Below are 23,890 nucleotides of genomic sequence, written 5' to 3' on the forward strand. Positions count from 1 at the left end.
AGGTTGCGAGTTCAAGACCAGCAAAAGGGCTCAAGCTGGACTCAGGCTTGCATCCTTCCGAGGTCTCTAAAATGAGTACCCAGACTGTTGGGGGCAAATTAGCTTACTTGCTAATTAGCTTACTTGCTGTTCACCGCTATGATCTTTGGAATAGCGGTATATAAATAAAAAACAAAAAAAATCTCCTTGCCCTCTGAGTACATGCACAGGCACAGGCACAGCCTGTGTACTCACGCAGAGCAGTTGGAGCAGCCAAAGGTACAGTAACTTAAGGGTTGCGTTGTCCTCTCAACCTTTGCCATAGTAACATGGTCTTCTGTGCTGTCTGTAGCTGCTCTGGTTGCATTTTGCTTTGCCAGTTTTATTGTGCTTAGAGCTTGGTCTGCCCCCAGCTTCTAGCCCACTGGACTAATGGATTGTTGCCTTGTTGTGCTTAGACTGCGGTCTATTTCCTGACTTTACCTTCTGACTCTGGCCTGGCAGCCTGCCTCAGAATTCAGGCCACCCATGCCTCAAACCCTGACAGTCTGGAAGTCTGAATTCTGCCACACCTACCAGGGATATTGGATATGTCTTCAGTGGTGTCACTAAAGAGGTGCAGGGAGTGTGGACTGCACTAACTGATACCACAGAAGAGGGGTGACACCTGGGTGGGTCTTCCTCCCACTGTGAGTGTGTGTGCGGTGTTGCTGCCAGTGCCCACCCCTCCTTTTTCATTTCTGGAGCTCTCTCCTAGAGGAGGAAGTCAAGGCAACAGAAGAAGAGGAAGGATGAGTGTACCCCTCCTGGTTTCACATCTACCTGGCTCCCTCCTCACACGAAAGCCACGTGGAGGCAAAGAAGGGGTGATCTTACCCCTCCTCATGAGGAAGCTGCACATAGGTGATGGAGAGGTGGGATCCTCTCCCCTCCCTGACTTGCCCAGCTGCCCCCCTCAGCCCTTGGCAGGCAGCCCCCTCCCACAGCTAGTGACACCAAGGTAGGGATCCCACTATATGTGATAAGTAGGTTCACCCAGTCTATCTACATATCTTCACCAGCTAAACAACTGTATTACGAGAGAGGTCTGCCAGCACATTTATCATGGTGGTGGCATATTTCATTTTCCACTAGTGAAATGGTGGTTATTAAACCCTATAAACCCTATGCCAGAGTATTTCAAATAGAAATTTGAGTGCTCACAACTTCCATCTCTCTGACCCACAAAGTGAACATGGGGCAGGAATGCTAGCATTTGGGTCACAGTCAACCAGTTGGCCTTTAAAGTTCTTCATGACTTGGTGGCAGACAACATACTGGTTTATTGTTAGTTTTTTGTGGGTTTTTCAGGCTATGTGGCCATGTTCTTGAAGAGTTTCTTCCTGATGTTTTGCCAGCCTCTGTGGCTGGCATCTTCAGAGAATGCTTGCCTGGAAAGGACTTGGGTATATATATATTGTGTGACCTGGAAAGGCACACCCAAGTCCTTTCCAAGTTAGCATTCTCTGAAGATGCCAGCCACAGAGGCTGGTGAAACGTCAGGAAGAAACTCTTCTAGAACATGGCCACATAGCCCAAAGAACCCACAAAAAACTATGGATGCCGGCCATGAAAGCCTTCGACTTCATAGTTTATTGTTAAATCACTGAAGAGCAATATTGACCTCAACAATAAGCATGTGCTATAATGTGCCATATTAGCAAGGCTGAGACTGCACAACTCAAAGCATAAACCAGAGGCTAAGAGATATCATACTCAGAAGAATAATGAATAAAATAAAGGGCTACAGATAAATCCTGACAGAGTCCACAGTACAACCCATATGCCCCTTCCACACCCAAAGGACAAACGTTATAGGAGGTTGAACTCATACAGCTATAACACTGAATTTGCCAACAAAAATGATTTAATTAAAGTTATTGATGTTGCCAGATATTATGACAAAAACTTTACATCTCCAAGAGATAACTCCAAATAAGGCAATGATACAGTCGCACTGATACAGTTGCAGTGTCAAAATATGGTTTCTATTGATTTTCCAAGTCAGTGCCTATATGCACAGACAGAAAACTAACTAATCTGTTTTAAGATGTTAAAATGTCAGATATTCATTTAAAGAAGATTTATACTGACTGAAACTTTCATAAATTGCTTTCAGCCTCAAAGATGTTCTTCCCAGGCTGCTTATTTACAACAGCTATTTAACTTATCCTCAGATTATAAACCAAATAAACATCTTTCGCAGATATATTATTAGGCATTTTAGACAGGATGGAATAGCATGTAACAAAGATTGGCAGAATTTCTGTCCATCTAATTAAAACATTAATTCCACTCTCAGATAAAATGTGGTAACCAAAAAGGATAGTACCACACAGATAGTAGGTATGAAAGTCAGTTGCACTAGCTGCTTGGTGTTTGTATGTTTGAGGCATCCATCCAAGCTCCCCACCCCCCAAACAAGTCAATATGAAGTCCCTGTCCCAAGGTGATGTGGTTGCATATGCAGTTCTTGTTTACTATACTTTAAAGAACGATATTCCCTGACCATCTCTATTCTGTACTAGACAAGATTTTTTTTAAAGATGTCAAGTTAACTGTGTTCAAAGCATTGCCAAAATACATGTTACAAAGGAACATGAAAGATATTCTGGTAGAGGAAAGCATAAGCAAGAGAATGGGATACAGACTGCTGATGTAAAAGCTCAAATGGTTTGTTAAAAACATGTTGTTGTTAACTGCCCTTGAGTTGACTCTGACTCATAGTCGCTCTGTGGATGAGATGTTTCCAAGATCCCTTCTCCTCCACTGCTCTGCTTAGTTCCTGCAATTTCATGTCCATGACCTCCGTGATTGAGTCTATTCATGTGGCATGTGGTCTTCCTCTCTTTCTACTATCTTCTACTTTTCCTAGCATTAGTGACTTTTCTAATGAGGCATGCCTTCTCATGATGTGACCAAAGTACAACAGCCTCAGTTTGATTATCTTAGCTTCCAAGGAGATTTCAGGCTTGATCTGTTCAAGGACCCATTTGTTTATTCCCAGAATTTGGAAACATCACTTTTTTGGACTGCAGCTCCTAGAATCCTAACCAGTTGCCACTGATGCATGAATTTATGCTGTTCCTTTTTATAGCCACCCATCATAATTACATCTTATGGCAGAGTCAGGAGTCCCACACTTTAACACATGCTATATGAAGATGTACTTCCTGTTATGTGTCCTGAACTTTCCATCCAGTTGGTGAATCCTGGTTCTAGTGTTATTTGTAGAGCGGAGATTCTCCCAATCTACTTTCTCCTCATTATGCTTAAGTGTATACATCTCTATCATGTCTCCCCTTAATCATATTTCCCCCCTAAACTAAGCAACACAAACTTTGTAACTTTTCCTCATAGGGCTGTTGATCCAGACCCTTGATCATTTTAGTTGCCCCTTTTCTGAACCCCTTTCAGCTAAAAATAACTTTTTGTAAAAGTGTAATGACCAGAACTATATGCAGAATTCCTGTGTGGTATGGGGTTGGATTAGATGGCCCTAGCAGTCCCTTCCAACTCTGTGATTCTGTGGGGTTGCACCATACATTTGTAAAAGGGTAGCATGATATTGGCAATTTTATTTTCTAATTGCAACTAACATGGAATTTGCCTCCTCCCGCTTTCAACAGTGAACTTTTCACTGGTGAAAATTTGCATTGAGCTATTTACCCCAACTCCAAGATCCTTTTCCTGTTCAGGCATTTATGGCTCAGATTCCAACAGTGCATATGTGTACATGTGAAGCTGCAGTAGCAAAAATCACTTGAGAATTGTGGTTGAAATATCTAAACAAACCACAAAACAGTAAGTGGAGCTGGCCAGTCTCAACTGGTGACTGACATTAATGTAAAAGATGAGGACTTGTCTTTGATATCCCACTGCAGTTCAGAGGTGCAACTGTGGGGAGAACAAGTCTCTGCACTTCACCTCCATTCCAGTCAGACTGGTTAGTGAATACTTGTCCCTATAGTGCTGAACTTCAAATATGAAAGCAATGAGATTCCTTGCAACTCTTTGAGCACCTCCAGTTGAGGATCATTTGTAATCTGATCTTAATTATTACAAATAATTAGAGGCAAACTGGATAGGGCATAGGGCAGAGAAAAGGGGTTAAGGGGCAGTGTGGAAGAGAGTGCGATGGTAGAAACAGCCCCAGCTATGCTATTGCAAAGAAGTGCAATAATGGCTGCTTGCAAATTGGCATGTTCCTGTTTTCTTTGACTAGTGCGATTGAACTGAGAATGGGGCTCTTGTGATAATTTCCTAAGTGGAAATGGGCAAAAATCAATTTCTGAAAAGTTGTATGAGATTGGATGATTAAGAAAAGTGGAGGCAAAGAAAGGGAGGGAGGGAGAGAAAGAGAGAAAGAAATTCATATTTCAAGAAAGAATCTGGATGCAAACCAATGAATATGCAGAGAACAGGGAAGTCTCAATATTTTCAATAATTAGGTCCTCTGGGAAAAACCTACTGCAGCCAATGAAGACCAGGCTGGCTGTGGTTACCCAAAGGGCCTTCTCAGCTGCCACTCCCAAACTATGGAATGGCCTGTGGGAAGAGATCCGAAACATTACCAATCTTGACAGATTCAAAAAGACGGATCTCTTCCGACAGGCTTTCCCAGAATAACTCACTCAGTCACCCATTGATATGGACCCCTGTATGGAATATCCCAGGACACCCATCTCTTTGTTGCTGTCTGATTGTTTTAATGATTGGATGTTATTTTATTGTGATAGGAGAATTTTAAATTGTTGTGTTGGTGGGAGGGATAATTTGGTTTTATTTTGTATTGTTGTATTTTTATTCTGTTTTAAGCCACCTCGAGCTGATGGAGAGTCGGGATAAAAATGAAATTTTGTTATCATCATCATCATCGTCATCATCATCATCATCATCATCATCAATATTGTCTGTTTTTTAAAAAAAATAAGTTTGAAGGCACAATTTGTGGCACAATATGTTTCCAATGAGCTACTGGCAGATCTGCTTTGGCTGATACGCCATCTACACCCTTTTCTGGAAGTCAGGGACCTTGAAACCGTGATACATGCTCTGGTAATCTCCTGTCTGGATTTCTGTAATGCACTCTACATGTGGCTACCCTTATGCCTGACCTGGAAACTTCAATTACTACAGAACATGGCAGCCAGATTCATCTCAGGAACATCTTGAAAAGACCACATAACACCAATTTTAAAATTGCCTCACTGGCTGCCTATCACTTTCTGGGCTCAGTACAAGGTGTTGGTTATTACCTATAAAGCCTTAAATGGCCTGGGTACAAACTATCTTTGAGACCACCTCCTTCCATATAATCCCCCCTCCATGCACTCAGGTTCTCTGGGAGGAGTTTGTTACAGCCTTTAAGAACTAGATTGTCTACCACCACCCAGAGGACCTTTTTGGCTATCGCTCTCTGATTATGGAATGGCCTGATGAACGTAGGGTTGCCATAAGCCAGGACCTCCAAACCGGGACAAATGTAGGACAAAAGTAGGACACATTTTTATAAAAATGGAGGACACGGGAAAAAATTTGATGATTTTTAAAAAATGTTAATCTAAATGCATGTTTCTAAGGCATGATCAAAATGGAGGACATTTCGGCATTATTCCTAGACAGATGGCAGAAATGGACTTCCCTTTCTGGCCATATTTGTATATTTAATAATAAAAATAATGAAAAAATAAATAAAAATCAAGACGGGGTGTATATATTTAATAATAAAAATAATGAAAAAATAAATAAAAATCAAGACAGGTGTGTATATATTTAATAATAAAAATAATGAAAAAATAAATAAAAAACAAGACGGGGTGTATATATTGAATAATAAAAATAATGAGAAAAAGCAATAATAAAAATTAATAAAATAAAAAAACAAGAAATAATAAAAATTAATAAAATAAAAACAAGAAATAATTAAAATTAATGAAATAAAATATAAAACCAGCAATAATAAAATTAATAAAATAAAATAAAATAAGTATTTTATATTTTTAAAAATTAATTAAAAAACCCAAAAAGCCCAAGGCAGACCTAATGGCCACTGACTCACCTTTCCTCCTCCTGCTCCCCCCCTCCTCGTCCTCCTCCTCTTTAGGCTCACACGCGCGCGCGTGCGCATGCAGGGAAGCAGGGCAGGCGCGCGTGCTGCCGCTGTCCCCTGCTGAGACCCAGGCGGCACGCGCTGAGGAGCCCATCCCCTTTGGCCAGCTGGCCAATGGCTGGCTGGCAAGAAAGCAGGGGACGAGCTCCTGCTTTAGAGCCCCCCGCGTGCGCGGGCGGAAAAGCCCTGGTGCGGGAGGTGCGGCGGCGGCGCTGCTGCCACCGAGAAGGAGGAGGAAGGTGGAGCCTGAGGAGGAGGTGGGTTGGCGCTGCCCACCAGTCAAGGAAGGGAAGGAGGAGGTGGGTTGGCGCCGCGACCAACCGCATTAGTGGCAGCGGCAATGGCCGCAGGAGTGGGCTCCGGACCGGGACAAATGCATGGCTGGGGGCCAAACCGGGCCGGGAACGGGAGGGGCCCCCAAAAGTGGGATTTTCCTGGCGACCACCGGGATATGGCATCCCTAGCCGGACGAGATCCATCATATTGCCACTCTAAACAGCTTCAAGAAAGCTGATAAGACAGATCTCTTCCAGCAGGCCTTCCCTTAATGAACTCCTGGCCACTAAAATATGGAAAGTTAGCTATGTCCTGCTATGACCACTGTCCACTCTCCATCATTGTTTATTGTTATTATAATGAATTTTTTAAAAACACGTTTTAACATGTTTTAATTCTTAATTGTTTAATTGTATTTTAAGGGGTGGGTGGGATTGAATAATTTTGGTATATATATTTTAAATACCTTGGTTGAGTTTCGTAGAGGAGTGGGATATAAATAAATTTTATTATATTATTATTATCATAAATCACTTGATGTCCATGGCAGTCGTATCTCTCTCTCTCTCTCTCTCTCTCTCTATATATATATATATATATATCGAAAGCATTTCACAGTAATTAATCCACCAGGAAAACTAGCATCCTTTATACCTAGCACATCACAACAGCTGAAATAAACGAACAGTGAAATAAATACAATAAATAAGCCCAGATACAGTTGCATTTGTAAATAATTTGAGATATGAATTTGAATGAGCAGTGAATGTTAAAGCTCAGCCATAACAATAGCATTTCAAATAAATAAGACCTGCGAATTAGCTATGTGAAGCAATCAAATAATTTCACACTGTCAGGTCTCATTGTTGTGAAAATGAACAGACGAAACCACATGCTAAGTTTATATATTTGGAACAAAGTAGGGAAGCTCAGTGATTTCATTCTTCCTCCATTTTGAAACAAACCAACTTGATCTGCACCTCCTAGACCAATGTGTCTCAGAGCACCTTTTTCAGATTTTCATTCTTTTTTAATGATGCAGAATGCACACACAACGTATATTTTTGGGTAAAAAGTGTTGATAAATGCATACTTTGAGAAAAAGGGCATTTAGATAAGTATATTTCATGAGAAGATGTATTTAAAATACTATTTAAATATTATTTTTCATACATTGCTTTTAGAATATGCAGATTAATGGTGAACATATGTAAAATGAATACAGACTGAAAACAGATGTTAGTTGTTCATCCTAGAGGGAAACTCAAGTTTTCTAGACAAAAATACAAGTTACTTCCTTCATTTTTTGTTTTTATCTGAAAAACATTTTTTTTTGGTCCTGATCCTTAAATCCTTTCAGGATTTTAATTTTTCACATTATTGCTGTAAAAGCAGCAATTATAATTTCTAGGACTTGCTTGCTTTGAAAAATTTTGGCTTGGTTTTGGCTGGCAGAGAAAAAGGCAGTGTACCCATTTGGTTTACGTAAGAGCTTGTAACCACAAAGTTGTTAATTAGCCTGCCACACGACTCTGTCAGAGTACTCCAAGTGTATTGTTACCACACCTATAAATGCTGCTGGTAGACAGACACCCTGCCAGAGAATCACAACTGGATTACTGCTTTAAATAAGACTTGGCATCCAAGATGTAGCTTAGAAATTTCCTGTCAGGTGTAGCTGCATTTCTTCTAATCCTTCTTCCATTTTTGCAGATTGAAGATGAAACTCAGAAAACTGAGCAAGGAATGTTCTTCCTCAATAAAAAGTAGAAGGATTGCACAAAACCCTCCATTTCTTTCTAACATGTCCCTCCCACCATTTAACCACAGTGTGCTGGTTTGTTCTCTGACTTTTTACCTCTCTTTAGAGCAGAAGCTGCAATGCCAGATGCTGCTGCTATTGTAATTAATTGCACCAATAATAATAATTATACCAATAAATTTTATTTGTATACTGCTTTTCCACAGATCAAAGCAGTTTACAACTGTAGAAAACCATTACAACCATAAAAAAAGTTACAAAACATCTCTAGATAAAAACCAATTATACAAAATTTAAAACACAGTCATACAGCAAGGTAAGGCAGGGAATCAATGGCATCAACATACACAACTTCATTTATCAGGGGGGGAAGGCTTGACAAAAAAGGAAGGTTTTAAGCCTTTTTAAAAATGTTTCTAGGGGGGTCGTCAAACAGAGCTCCTCGGGAAGGCTATTCCAGATTCGTGGGGCCATCACTGAAAAGGCCATCTGGGAAGTAATAACAGATTTAGAAGATGGAATTTCCAGCAAGTTCTTCCCAGTTGTTCTGAGTGTGCGGGGTGGATTATATGGGGAGATGAGGTCCCTCAAGTAACTCAGGCCCAAGCCATGTAGGGCTTTATAGGTAATAACCAACACCTTGTATTGTGCTCGGAAGCGAATGGGCAGCCAGTGGAGGTCTTTTAAAATAGGTGTTATATGGTCAAACCTAGACGTACTGGTGACCAGTCTGGCTGCCATATTTTGTACTAACTGAAGCTTCCGGGCTTGGTACAAGGGTAGCCCCACGTAGAGCGCATTACAGAAATCTAGACAAGAGGTTACCAGAGCATGTACCACAGTTTCAGGGTCCCTTTGGCCCAGGTAGGGTCGCAGTTGGCGTATCAACCGAAGTTCATAGTAAGCACTTCTGACCGTTGCATCTACTTGAGATGTCAACTTCAGAGACGAGTCCAGAAGTACCCCTAGACTGCGAACTTGGTCCTTCAGGGGAAGTGTGAGCCCATTCAGGACAGGTGGATAAACTTCCCTCCCCGGGCCTGGGGAGCCTATCACCAGTACTTCCATTTTCTCTGGATTCAAACTGAGTTTGTTTTCCCTCATCCAGCCCATTACCGACTCCAGGCAGGCATTCAGAGGAGAGATGCCATCCTTAGTCATTGCATCAGTCTGAGACACAGAGAAACATATTTGGGTGTCATCGGCATACTGATAACACCGTGCCCCGTGTCTCCAGATGATCTCTCCCAGCGGTTTCATGTAAATGTTGAACAAAGTGGGGGACAAAATAGCTCCCTGAGGGACACCAGATGTGAGTTCCCTCTTAGAAGAGCAAGTGTCCCCCAACTGCACCATCTGGAATCTGCCTGAGAGGTAGGAACGGAACCACTGGAGCGCAGTGCCCCTGATACCCAACTCTCCCAGGCATTCCAGAAGGATACCATGGTCTATGATATCGAAAGCCGCTGAGATGTCCAAAAGCACCAACCAGGTCACACTTCCCCTGTCGATGCCCAGACGGAGATCATCAACTAAGGCGACCATGGCAGACTCAACTCCATATCCCGCTCTGAAGCCAGTTTGAAATGGGTCCAGATAATCGGTTTCATCCAAGACTGCTTGGAGTTGGAAGGCGACCGCTCTCTCGATCACCTTACACTGAAATGGCAACAATGAGACCGGTCTGTAGTTATTCCTTGCCAGGGGGTCTAGGGAGGTTTTTTAAAGCAACGGTTTAACTGTCGCTAGCTTTAAACTTGATGGAAATTTTCCCTCCCTGAAGGATGCATTGATTATACGTTGTAACAACAATATTACAGCATTCCCACCCTGGGCGGTCAGCCAAGAAGGACAGGGATCGAGAGAGCATGTCGTCTTCTTAACACTTCCAAGAATCTTGTCCACTTCATCGTTATGTACAAACTCAAAGTGATCCAGTATAACAGAGTCCACGGAAGCTCTGGACACCTCTCTTGTTATTTCTGATGAAATGCCAGCGTCGAGATCAGCCCTTATCCGAGAGATTTTATCTGTGAAGAAGTTGTTAAACTCATCACAGCAGGCCTTAGTTGGTTCTAAAATAGGGTTCAGAGTGGGGGGAAGCTGAGTCAGCTCCCTGACAATAATTGGAGATACCTTGGTATCTGCTGGGGATTGGTTTCAGGACCCCAGTGGATATCAAAATCCATGGATGCTCAAATCCCATCTAGTGAACTCTGCCCATGATGATTAATTTTTTGGATTAGTTGGTTTTTAATGTGTAGTTTTTAATTTTATACAGTTTAATCTTGTTTTGGGGGGGGTACTATGTATATATGGTTGTATTTTAACTTGTTGTACGCCACTTTGATTGCTTGGCAAAAAGCAGGATAGAAATAAAAAAAATATTTATTTTATTTTATTAAATACAATGCTGTAGTAAAATCGTGTCTCCTATATAAAAGATGAAATCAAGGTTTGTGCTACCAAGGTGACCAGGTGCAAGGGAGAAGAGGGATTCTCAATCCTTCATCGGGGCAGAGAAAGGTGCAGCCAGTGTGTATGTTTGGGGCTTGCAGAGGCCACATGCTCTGGACTGGAGACTGGTGTGGGCTGGAAAGGGAGAGATTTTAACAAGAGCCACTCCTAGGCAAAGGACTCTTTACAAGGATCAAGCACAGATACTGCTTCCCCAGAGACATATCTTCCCTGCACAGCTTCAAGTGTCCACTATCCAACAAAAAATTTGTTTATTTTGCTACCTCTTCTCTCACTCTGTCTGATGAAAGAAAGCAGGGGAGGCAGTGCAACTTGAGACTCACAAAGCTTAAGCAGGGTCCCAAATCTGAAAGCTCTTTTTGCTGCAACTTCTTCTCTGCCACCATGTGCTCTCTTTGACCTAGGAGTTTATCAGACTCAAGTTTTGGACCCTGAAATTGTGCTATGGAAATGTAAAGAACGTTGCGAAATGACTGTTTCACGTGATGTCTTACCACATTGCTTGCTTTTCCGTCATTCCCCCGTAACGTTATGTTAGTGCTACAATTTGCATGATCCGAAACCATGCATAGCGGAACTGTCTACTACACCAGCGCCTTCCGTTTCTGTCGAGCATTTCTCATCAAAATCCTTGCGCATGCCCTTTGGAGGCTTTGGTGGCATCATGACCTTTGTGCTTCCGGGGGAGCGAAGGGGTCCCCCCCATCTTTAGGGTTCTATTTAGCGGAGGGGAGGGGGAGAAGGAAAGAGCCGAAGGAAAAAGGGGAATCTGGATGCAAAGAGTGACAGAAGGCAAAGTGGAAATCAGGGTGGCTTTTGGTGGGGGGGGGAGTGGAGAAAGTGATGGAGGAGGATGAGGAGGAGGAAGGAGCCGTGGGAAGAAAGGAGCCACGGAGGGCATTCTATAATGGAGCAGGAGGAGGAGGATGAAGGACCCAGGGCAGCTCAGAGGGAGGTGAGGATCGGAAGGAAGGAAGGAAGAGGAGGAGGAGGATTGCCCACGGAAATAGGGCTGTGGAGAAAAAGATGGGGATGTAGGGAAATGGATGCAGCAGGAGCAGCCTCTTTTGACAATTTATGCACATGATTTTTGGGGTGCTTGCTTTCTTCTTGCTCCTGGAACTTAAGCGCCATTATTATTGTTGTTGTTGTTGTTGTTGTTGTTTGTGTTATATGCTGGGGGTGCTCCTTGACTCGTCACTCCACCTAACATCTCAGGTGGATGCAATGGTCAGGAGCACCTGTTATCAGCTTCGGCTGATACTCCAGCTGCGTCCCTACCTGGGCCGGGGGGACCTTGAAACAGTAGTACACGCTCTGCTAACCTCTCGTTTGGATTTCTGCAATGCGCTCTACATGGGGCAATCCTTGTACCATACCCGGAAGCTGCAACTGGTGCAGAATATGGCAGCAAGACTGGTCACTGGCACATCCAGGGCCAGTCACATAACACCGGTCCTTAAAGACCTTCATTGGCTGCCTATTCACTTCCGGGCGCAATACAAGGTGTTGATTATCACCTATAAAGCCCTAAATGACTTGGGCCCAGGGTACTTAGAGGACCGCCTCTCCCCATACAATCCACCCCGCGCACTCAGATCTGCCGGGAAGCATTTATTGAAGGTTCCAGAGGTCAGATTGGCTACCACCACCCAGAGGGTCTTCTCCAGCTCGGCCCCAAAACTCTGGAACTCGCTTCCCAACGAGCTCCGCTCGGCCACCTCCTTAGACCGCTTCAAGAAGGGGTTGAAAACACACCTTTTCGAGCAGGCATACCCTGACTCCTGACTCCTGACTCCTGTGATGCTCCCCTTCTCCTCCAGACAGCATTGTTGAGCTGTCATGTGTTTTGGTTTTTATTGCTATTGATGTTATTGTTGCTTATGAGATGATGTAAATGTTTTTAATGTTTGATGTTGCTTTATTGTTGTGAATTGCACTTGTTGTTAACCGCTTTGATTTTTTAGAAAAGCGGTATATAAATAAATTTTTTATTTATTTTATTTATTATTACAGTCAGAATGCCTGCGCTGCATTTCCATTTTAATCCCAACTGATTCCATGGGTCAGTTGGAACTGACAGGTCACTCTGTCTCAGCCTCAGTGGAAGGCAATGGCAAAGTGTAAGCAGGAGGAAAGGGGGTAGTTCAGGTCAGGTCAAAGGCGGGGCATGAACAGAGCTCCTATTAGGCACTTTCCTCCCTTTTTAAATAAACTATTTTTGGCAAAATGAGCGCATGTTTTGTTTTGTTTTTTCCTGAGGAATATGTGTGTGTGTGTGTGTGTGTGTGTGTGTGTATATATATATGCCCTTTGCAACAGTATCCCTTTGGGGGAAGTCAGCTAATAAAAGTGAAAGGGAACAATAAAAGGGCACTTTTTTCCTTGGAGAATCCATGCTAAAATGCGAATGTTACAATCAAATGTTACATTTGTTGCTTTTGTCAATTGGGCAATTGGCAAAACGATACATGCTTTTGCGAGGAATTCAGGGACAGCTCTGAATTGCTTTTAAAAATCATAAAAGAATGCATGACAATTGCATCCTTTTCTGGCATTTACGGTAATGAAATTATTATTATTATTATTATTATTATTATTATTATTATTATTATTATTAGTGCAAGAGGCATTCTGGGGTGGCACTGAGAGGGGATACAGGATGCATTATTTTTATTATTAAATATACACATCTCTGTCTTTATTTTTATTTTTTCCCATTATTTTTATTATTAAATATATACACCCCTGCCTTGATTTTTATTTATTTTTTCATTATTTTTATAATTAAATATATACACCCGTCTTGATTTTTAGTTATTTTTTCAAATAAATAACCTCGCAGCTTGGAGGTTCCCTTGTTCTCTCAGCGCTGCCGCTCTTTGGATGACCCCTAGGGGCCCCTTTCATTTACAGCCTCCTAGTGTCCATGCAGGACAGAGGAATAGGGATGGAATGGATGACCCTTAGGGACCCCTTTCATTTGCAGCCTCCTAGGTGTCCTTGGAGGATGGAGGAATGGGGCTGGGATAGATGACCCCTAAGGGCATCTTTCATTTGCCGCCTCCTAGGTGTCCTTGCAGGATGGAGGAATGGGGCTGGAATGGATGACCCCTAGGGGACCCTTTCATTTGCAACCCCCCCAGGTGTCCATGCAGGACCAAGGAATGGGGCTGGGATGGATGACCCCTAGGGGACCCTTTTATTTGCCGCCTGCTAGGTGTCCTTGCAGGACGGAGGAATGGGGCTGGAATGGATGACCCCTAGGGGCCCCTTTCATTTGCAATCCCTCCAGGTGTCCATGCAGGACCGAGGAATGGGGCTGGGATGGATGACCCCTTGGGGCCCCTTTCATTTACAGCCTACTTGGTGTCCATGCAGAACAGAGGAATGGGGCTGGAATGGATGACCCCTAGGGACCCCTTGCATGTGCAGCCCCCCAGGTGTCCATGCAGGACAGAGGAATGGGGCAGGGATGGATGACCCCAAGGGTTTCCTTACATGCAAGACAAGGCAACCCCCCCTCCAAGGGGTTGTCCTGAAAAAGGAAGGCCACCAGAAGGGAATGGGGTCAAAAAGCAGCCCAGCATCATGGGAACTTTGCAATCAGTAACTTTAGTGTTGCGTTGCGCTGCTGCCTACCACACCAAACCATTTCGCAACACATTTCGCAAGATAACGGGAGACCATGGCCTGGCTTCCACTTTTGCCTGCAATGCCCAAAAAGGGGAGGAATGACACTTAAACTACGGGAGCATTGCACAATGGGCTCCCATAGAAATGAATGGCGTCTGGAAGAACATCGTGCTTTCACGTTATTGAGCAACGTTGGTGACGCTAACATTGCGTGATAGGCAGGAAAAATTGCCAAAAACTCGCGTCTGATAAACTCCCTAGTCTCCCCCAAAATGGTGCCACTCTGAGCCACAGAAGTGATGCCCTGTGCCCAGGCCTTGCACAAGTTTCTTAATTGCCACTACTAGCGAAAGATGCCAGTAAGGGAGTGAGCTCATATGGGCAGGCAAAGAGCAGGAGACAGCACTACTCAAAATGATCAGCAAGACTGTGTGGTGGTTTTCTAGGGACCCTGAAAAGAAGTTTAATGCAATTTTCATCCCCACTATGGTCCTAAAGGCTGCTGGTTCCTCTTGTCTTTCCTGCACACCAATACTTTGACTGAAGCCCCCCCCCCCGCTGCCCCCTTTCCCCCTCACTGACTCCCTACTGCCTGCTTTCTACCTCACTACCCCCCTGGATCCTTCCATTACCCCCAGGGCGGGGTGTACCAATCACTTTGGGAATCACTGCCTCAGATGTGTAAGATTTTAAAACATTAGCATTATTTTTAATTTGATGCTTTGGAGCTCAAGTCAGAGTTGACTTTCCCTCTGCTGATTTGACACACTAAAGCATAAATGAAGGAAGGAATATTTTTGGTCACTTTGAACACAGGAACATTATGCAAAGGAACACTGAAGGCGACACTGTACAATTCTTCTTTGTGTCATCTACCTGCCCTTGCCCCCAACCTGCAAGCCTTCTAATTCCCACATCAGTGATGAATGCTTTATGAAGTGCTGCTTGATTTTTAGGCAGTCAGTTACCATTCTGTGAAATTACATACGAGTCCTATAACTCAGGGCAAATGGAAAAACTGCAGCCTCTGGGCAATATAAACAAGCGACTCAGATCCCCACAAAACTTGTAATATTTAGAGATCATTTGTAGTGATATATAGATGTTCGAAGTTGGCAATAAACTTAGACTTATGGGAAATTACTCATAGATACTGAAAGTGGGGAGAGGCCTTCACACAGAAGCTAGTCTTTCCTGAAGTATAATGACCATTCCTGAGAAGATATAGAAATAGTAGAAAGATATTTGGCATAAGACCATTGTAAATAAAGAAGTATTGGCAGCCTTGATGAAATCAGCTTAGCTTTATTTATTTAGCTTTAGATCTACCTTAACTTATAAAGCAGCCTGCTAAGGAGGAAACCGTTTACTCAACAACTTTTCATCTCTCTCAAATCAGACCTAATTTATCCTAATAACCACTAGTCTGATTAGACTTAATGAGGGCAATGAGCTCTCAAACAGTGTTTTTTTCTCTATTAAATCTGGATTTAGGAGGAAAATTGACACTGGGCCCATTCACATTACAAAAAAAATCGGTTCTGAAACCGATTCAATCACGTGAAGTTCCTACTCACCCCGAATCTCACACAAGCGAATCCGGGGCTTGCACACCCGTTCCGTGTTAAATGGCCCCTAGCGCGGGTCTTTTGAAATCGGCGCAAATACCGTTTCTTTTTAAAAACCCCGGGTCCTGGGAATGAGAACTTTGGCCTCGATCACGATCGAGGCAAATTGAGGGAGGGATTTAGGTCAGAGGGTGGGCAAAGGGCAAGGCATTTCCTCCCCTCATCGGAGGGGAGGGGGAGGAGGAAAGAGCCCTGGGCAGAAGGGAGCAAGGGAAGGCATTCTTTAGGAGCCTCTTTTCCCTGCATCCCCTGTCCAAAGCCCTCTGTCGCTGGGCATTCCTTCCCTTGCAGGAGGAAAAAATCAGGTCATGAACGGAGCTCGTCAGGCAACCCCCCCCCTTTTTAAATTTAAAACAATTTTTTTTTAGCGAACATGCACATTGTTTATATTCCAGAATGTATGTTTCATTTTTAACAATTTTTTTTGAGCGAACATGCGCATGGTTTATATTCCAGAGGCAGATGGAGCCAGGCTTGCACTTGCTTTCTGCAGAGGGAGAAGCTACAAATGTTGCAAACAATCAATGTTACATTTTTAACAATTTTTTTTGAGCAAATATGCGCATGATTTGTCTTCTTGAGCAGATACAGCAAGGGAAGCAAAGGGAAAGCTAATGTTGCTTTTAAAAGCATAAAAAAAATGCATGGCAATCCCATCCTTTGCCTGGGACAGGGGCAGATCTGACCCAAAAGCCCACAGGTTTATAAAAAAAAAAGAGAGAGAGAGGCATCTCTCTCCCTGCTTCAGCCGCTGAAACCCCTGTGCCTGGCTCTTTAAAAAGGGAGGACACTTCCCCCCGATGCCCTGCAAACGTCACCATGACGATAGCTTGATTGGCAGCGGCCAATCTACAGAATGCATTCGATTTCTGTCAAAATGCATTCGATTTCAATTTGTAGTGGGCACTTGCTAACGGAGCGATTCGGGGGAGGGGCATCCGGATCATCCCAGTTCCCTCCATGTCTTTTAGGCCAGTATGAATGGGGCCACTGTTGAGAGAAGAACAGAGGAGCTGTAGATTCTTTTATTCAGGAGGAGGATGCAGCAAAGAAACAGATGGTGGGTAACTGTTTATCATGTAAAATGTATCTCTGGGCTGGTTCACATTTAGATTGCCTCCAGTTGACTGTTGTTGTTAATTGCTGTCAGATCAAGTTTGACTTATGGCAGGCCTACGAATGAGAGATCTCTAAGCCACCCTGTTATCAAGACTCAGGTCTTGCAGATTGCTTTCTTGATTGAGTCTACCTGCTTGTAATGTGGTCTTCCTTTTTTCCTATTGCCTTCTACCTTTCCAAGTATTATTGTCTTTTCTTATGAGCCATGGCTTCTTATGATATGTCCAAACTACTCATTTTAGTCATCTTGGCTTCCAGTTAAGTTCAGGCTTTATTTTCTCTACTGCTGTGCTCATTTATTTGTATTTTTAGAAGCCCGTGGTACATGTAGATGTCCCAGTAATTTCAGGAGATGTAATTGCACAAAGGATGTCATGTTTGGTTGGTCCATCCATAGGTACAGACAGCACACCACATGGTGGCAGTTCTTGTATATATCGAAGTCTGAAAATATTCTTTGATACCAGAAATGTCTGCAGCTGTATCCTTAGGTAGGCAGACAGTAAGTTGCCCTCCATGGCCTGGGCACTTGCAACAGTTCTGATAATGTTACAGTCCACTCTCGCTAACCATGGGCTTGTCATCCATTGATTTGAGCATCCGCAGATGGCCCTACCCCACTCACCCCAACGGCAGTATGTGGACGCAGAAAAGCACAACGTGCTGAGAGGGGATTTTGCACATAGAACACCCAGGGCAAGTAGTAGTAGTAGTAGTAGTAGTAATAATAATAATAATAATAATAATAATAATAATAATGTTACAAGCATGGAAATTACTAAAATGCAATTCAAAATAACAGGCAGAAAGAATGCACTGTTTGAACCCAGAAAGCCACAAGTAGTTGGTGTAGCTTCAGCTAAGCCCCTCCCCCAATGAACCAACCTCTCACCTCGCTGTGGCTGCAGCTGTGGCTGCGGCTCTGGCTCCCTGGCTCCCTGGCTCCCTTTCTCCCTCGCTCTGTACTCCTTCTGCCTCCTCCTCCTTTCCCCGCTCTTAGGGAGGAGGAGGAGGAGGGTGGAGGGCGAGGTGGAGCCCGCTGCAGGCCTGCTGCAGCCCCTGGAGCCCTGTTGGAGTGCTCTAGGGGCTGCACCAGGCCTCCTAGAGGGCCGACGCCATTTTGTTTTTCAAAATGGCAGCCAAGTCTCACGTGACCTTTGCCATCCTGAGGTCACGCAAGACTTCGGCCGCCATTTTGAAAAACAAAATGGCGCCATAGCGGTGCAAAAATGGGGGCAATCGGCGGCAGGACTGCGCAGGGGCCGGCAGGAAGGCCTCAGCGGGCCGGATCAGGCCCGCAGGCCGTAGGTTGCCGACGCCTGTATTAGACTTTACTCTCCTCAGAGCAGTCAATTTAGCATTGACACTTTCCCTTGACTAGTAGAATCTTAGGTCAGCTACTTAAGTTATGCCAGCATAAATAAGTAATGCCTTTTAATTGGATACCCCGCAGCCCACCTTAAAAAGGACAATGTTTCCACCTCCCTCCCACCAGTGAGTGGGGCTCCAACAAGGACTTTTGAGAGGGGTCCTGTTTCTGATTGTTACATGCTTGGTTGATGGTGAGAGAGGAGGAAGAAACATCCTCATTGCACCCTGATTAGAAACTGAACAGACATCCTTTGCCTGATCCAGCAGCTGGATCTTAAGGTGGCCTTAGCATTTATGTAGCTCCATAATTCTAGGAAGTTTATCACATGGGACAGATCCCATGCAAAAATTTGTATTAAAGTGACCCCCCCCCCCACAAAAGTGGGTTATTTTTCACACGCCATTCAGGGTTAACCCAAACACAAATTAGAAATAATCCACAGAAGCAGACAGTTTTTCAGACAATGTCTGCATAAGTGAGAAATAACATGACAGTAATCTGAACGTAGAGTCACAAAACCCGTTCCTTTTTACGTTCAGGTGTTATTTACTTTTGTCAATGCATTTGAAATACAATCTGCAAAAGCAGATTTTAAAATCCCATTTCTGCACAGGATCTAACCAATTTGCCTCCATATGATAAAGTCCTAAATTACAAATGCATAACTGCAGTATTGAATATCAGCCTTGTGTGCAGCTGATGGCTACAGAAGATGGCTACTACAGTACTAGACTACATGGAAACAAAGACTGGAGAACCCCACCTCATTGTGATTGCTATTGCCACCATACTATTATACAGAATCCTGAGTAGTGCTAGTTTGGATTTTTATGATTACTGTTTGCCCTATCCATTGTACAGGGTGGCACTGCTCATGTTAATACACTTTAGTACAAGAGTGAAAAAAAACCTTTGGCCATCTAAACGTTTGGTCCTGCACCTCACACTAGTTCCAGTCAGCAATAGTAAGGGACTGTCTGTATAAAACACTGCAACATCTGAAGGTCCATCGGTTCTCTGTCCCTTCTGCAGCGGAATAAATTAAAGGCTCCCCATATCCTGGCAGTGTTAAACATTCAATTTCAGCCATCACATTTCAGATAATAATTTGATGGGAAAAGTAGATGTGTCATATGCTTGGATGCTATCCAGACCACACGACTGGAAAAGAAAGCTCAGAATCACTTCCTTCATATTGCTTTTTAAGAGTTGCTTTTTAAGAGTTCATGCAAGAAAATGAATAAGATTTCATCTTCAAATAGGCAGCACCATTTGCTTTGAGAAACCAGTTCCTGCATCAAGCACATGCCCCCTTCAGAAATCAAAATGACTCAAAAACTAATTTGCTGAGTTTCTTCATGACCTAGCCATCCTCAGAGGCAGCAAACTTCCCACAGCTAAAATATAAAACCATTTTTAGGTTGGGTGGTTTTAACCATAGAGGTATGGGAAAAGGAAATTACAAGGAGAGCTGTTTGCAATAGGATTCACAGAGGCATTAGATTACTAATGTATTAATGAAAATGACTTGACATGAAATCAGACAAGCTATCTGTCATTATATTTCAAATCTTTCAAGATCACGTTTATATATTCCAGACAGCATTTTTATTTGTGTGTACAGTGCACCTGCATCATATGTGGATTTGAGCATACGCTCAAACTCATGTAGAGCCGTGCGGGAGTGCATGTGGCGCAAGGTGTGATGCGTCCCATTCGAATGAATGGGGTGTGTGCCTGTGGTGCGTGCACCACCACTGCACCGCTGCGTGCATGAGCCCCATTCAAATGAGCAGGAATTCAGCCCTGTTTGTTCTGGAATCCTAGTTCAACATGCAGAACACTACACCAGGCTGGGTCAGCATTCAGTGGAGGCTAATGAATCAAAGTGGATTACCATGGAACAACATTAAAGAATGATTTCCTCTAGTATGACTCTAACAGGAGTTATTAAACCAAACTGGGCTACTTTGCTCTTTCTCTCTCTCTATATATATATATTTGGCCAGCAGTTCTAACAGTTCTATGGGAACTGTTGTTCTTAAGCCTCTGGGAGGCCACATTTGTTCAACATTGAAACAATGTTGTTTTGGAGGGGCAGGTGGACAGGTTGTGTGTATTGTCAGTTCAGTTTTGAAGGAATTATGGAATATTGTCAGGTTGCTTCTTAAATGATTAAATATTCCAATGAGATATACTATGTAGACTCCAAGATTATCCCAGAGATTTGTTCAGATAGGGTTTGCCTTCCTCTGAGGCTAAGAGAATGTAACTTGCCCAAGGTTACCCACTGGGTTTCTGTGGCTGAGTGAGGATTTGAAGTTAGTCTCCCAGATTCCTAGTCCAACACTTAAGCAACTACACTATGCTGGCTCTTGGCGCAGCGAGAGCAAAATACTGTTCCAGTAAAGCATTCTTTCCACACACCCTTTCCTACTTGCTATTAGAACAATCTATCGCTTTAGTCATGCCTCTATTCTATTTCACACTGTCTCTCAAACTTTCCCCATTTGCTCAGCGACAGATTGAAATGCATTGTCATCAATAATCAGTGCATCTAGCAACTATACCATGTGGCTTCAGGAACTCCCATGTGCCTGCGATCCAGAGATTTCTTTCTCTCCTCTTTCTCCTTTTTCTTCCCTCTCAACATGGTGAATAACAGAAGTGTTGAGCTCTTCCTCTAACTGAAACTTTCTCTTAGTTAATAACAACACAGGAAACCCAGATATATGTATATAACTGGAGTTTCTGCATTAGGTGTACGTGTCTATGTGGGGGTTGGCCTCAGTGGTCAATGGCAGCCCTTTCAGCTCTATGATTTTGTGTTCAGAATGTATGTTTAAATGCTAACTTTTCAACTATATTAAATTAATGCTCCTCTTTTGCTTCCTGTCTTACTAAAGTTGATATCAGAGAGATATGCCAGAGATTAGGGGCCTGCCCATATGGGCCATTTGCTGCTGGTCCCTCTGACCCTCACTTCACCCTGTACAGATGACTCAGGTCCAAAGGACCAATTTGGCTGTGGACTGACCACATGTGGGAAGGGTACTCCTGCAGAAAATCTGGGCCATCCCTCCCTTAACCCACTTTTAAATAACCCACCATTTGCTCTGGATCTTGTGCTTGAATATCTGCTGGACAGGTTTCTCTTACACCAATCTGGTTGTTGACTCAGAATTCCTCTAGCATTTCATGACAGTGAGAACAGTGCATTTTATGATATTATGCCTCAGATTTTAATTACTGTAAGCTTTATGGTTGTTTTAAATACACTGTGTTTTTGTTTATTTTATATTGGATTTAAAAAAAATTCTGCTTTAACATATGCTGACATGGGAATGCTATGGTGTGGAATATATTTGAAAATTTATTCTAAATTCTAAATTTATTCTAAAACAAACAGGTTACTATCTAACAAAATACCAGTGATTGTTGTGTGTTCATTACTGTGTTCTTATATTGTGTGATTGTGCTCCATACAGATAGGTAATTTATTTCTTTATAAACTATTTATGCTTCATCTGAAATTGTCTATAGTCCACAAATAATTACATTTATGATTTCTTATCCAAATTCTACTCCATATGTTAGAGAAATCTGGAACAGAAATCAGTGATAACTTTACCTAATGTCCCCTCCCCAGTCCTTATTTTGAACTTCCTACAACTCAAATACAGCATTGTTTTCCTTTTTCAAAGAAGGGAATGGAGCAAAACTATGCAGAAAGGGATTATGATAAGGAGAGGCAGCCAATACCAAGGTGCTACAAGACAAGGCTGCCTTCAAAAAGCCTTTACAAAAATGTGTAATTGTGGGAAAACCAACCTCCAGTTTCAAAAATTTCAGGTATCTTATGTCATATGGGGTTGAAAGAATGCCCTTCACATTCCTAGGACTATACTACTGGATTTCTACCCAAATGCTGAAAATCACTTGCTTAAGAGTTTCCACAGCTTGCAATGACAGTCCATAAGAACTTACAGTGATTGGAGGTTTGGAAGATCCCGCAAAGCCTCTGCTGGAATCCGACTTAGCTGATTGTTCTGTAACATCCTATAATTTGGGGAAAGAGAGAGAGGTAAACACTATGGAATACACAGTCATTTTTCCTCATACAGGATTTTAGAATACAGATACTATCTGAAGAACTAAACTGTCTGTTAATAAGTGCCATAGTGCTGAATAATATAGGACAGGAAATAATATTTCCAGGTTCGTGTGTTCTGACAACACAGATTTCCGGGCTAACATAAATTGTGAAATGCATCAGGCAGAAATGTAAAATTGACTCACAAGGCACTTTTGCAGTGTTAAGTCTTCTACAAGTGCACCTGGGTTTCTCAGCATTCCCTGGCAGCATCTCTTTATGTTTTATCTATATCTAAGTTACTGTCTGGGGGCATCTGTGCATGACTGAGTGCAGGGAAGAGGCCATCTGGAGGACCAGCCCTACAACAGACAAAGTGAAGACACTGATGTTTATCACACAATACTCTATAATGCTACTATCCCACTTTGACTGCTCGAGCTGCCTCCTGTTGCATTCTGGGATTTGCAGTTTTTTAAAGGAGGGGTATTAGGAATTCGCAGGCAGATCTGCCTGAGAATCTCAAATACCCCTCCTTAAAACGGCAAATCCCAGAATGCAACAGGAGGCAGCTAGAGGAGTCAAAGTGGAATGAGTAGCACTTTAAGAGTATAGTGTGATAAAACCACTCATTCGTTTTAGCTGCTCCTATCATTGCAAGAAAATGTAACTTCTGCAATAAGAATGCATATACCCACTTGGATCATGCAGAGCTTTGAAACACCTAACTCTGAAGGCAGTGGTATACCAAGGAAGAGCTTCTACAAAATAACCTACTGTTGTAAACTATACAGAGGTACCTGTGTGGGCCCTATAACAAAGTACAGTATCATCCCAAATCACAAAACTGTGATAATTTTAACGGCAGACTCAAAATGCACATTATGACCTTCAAAACTCCATTTGCTCTTCATCAGGCAAAGGTGTTTAAAATAAAGGAGAAAGAAAGAGACAAAATTGAGTGAGGTTAGTCAAAGCTCTGCATTTGGTCAAGAAAAAGACGTTGAGAAACTGGAGTGTGTCCAAAGGAGGGTGACTAAATGGTGAATGGTCTGGAAACCATGCCCTATGAGGAACGCCTTAGGCGCGCCGGGCATGTTTAGCCCTGGAGAAAGAAGGTTAAGAGTTGACATGATAGCCCTGTTTTTAAGTATTGTTGAAGGGATGTCATATTGAGGAGGGAGCAAGCTTGTTTTTCTCTGCTTCCAGAGAACAGGACCCGGAACAATGGATGCAAGCTCCAGGAAAAGAGATCCACTCAACTAGGAGAAACTTCCTGACAGTAAGGGCCTGTTTCGACAGTATGGAACACACGCCCGTCAGAGGTAGTGGAGTCTCCCTCCTTGGGAAGTTGTTAACAGAGGCTGGATGGCCATCTGTCGGGGATGCTTTGATT

General features: G+C 43.0%; 1 protein-coding gene across 1 annotated transcript in view; it reads right to left on the minus strand.

The window, feature by feature from the left end:
- LGR6 (leucine rich repeat containing G protein-coupled receptor 6) overlaps positions 1-23,890 on the minus strand; it is a 119,573-nt gene that overhangs the window by 79,854 nt on the left and 15,829 nt on the right. Inside the window, exon 3 of the mRNA XM_042464278.1 lies at positions 22,389-22,460. Within this exon, the coding sequence (XP_042320212.1) occupies positions 22,389-22,460 (72 nt within the window). The remainder of the gene's footprint in view (positions 1-22,388; positions 22,461-23,890) is intronic.

This window comes from Sceloporus undulatus, chromosome 4 (assembly GCF_019175285.1).
Source record: "Sceloporus undulatus isolate JIND9_A2432 ecotype Alabama chromosome 4, SceUnd_v1.1, whole genome shotgun sequence".
In the NCBI taxonomy this organism is placed as follows: domain Eukaryota; kingdom Metazoa; phylum Chordata; class Lepidosauria; order Squamata; family Phrynosomatidae; genus Sceloporus; species Sceloporus undulatus.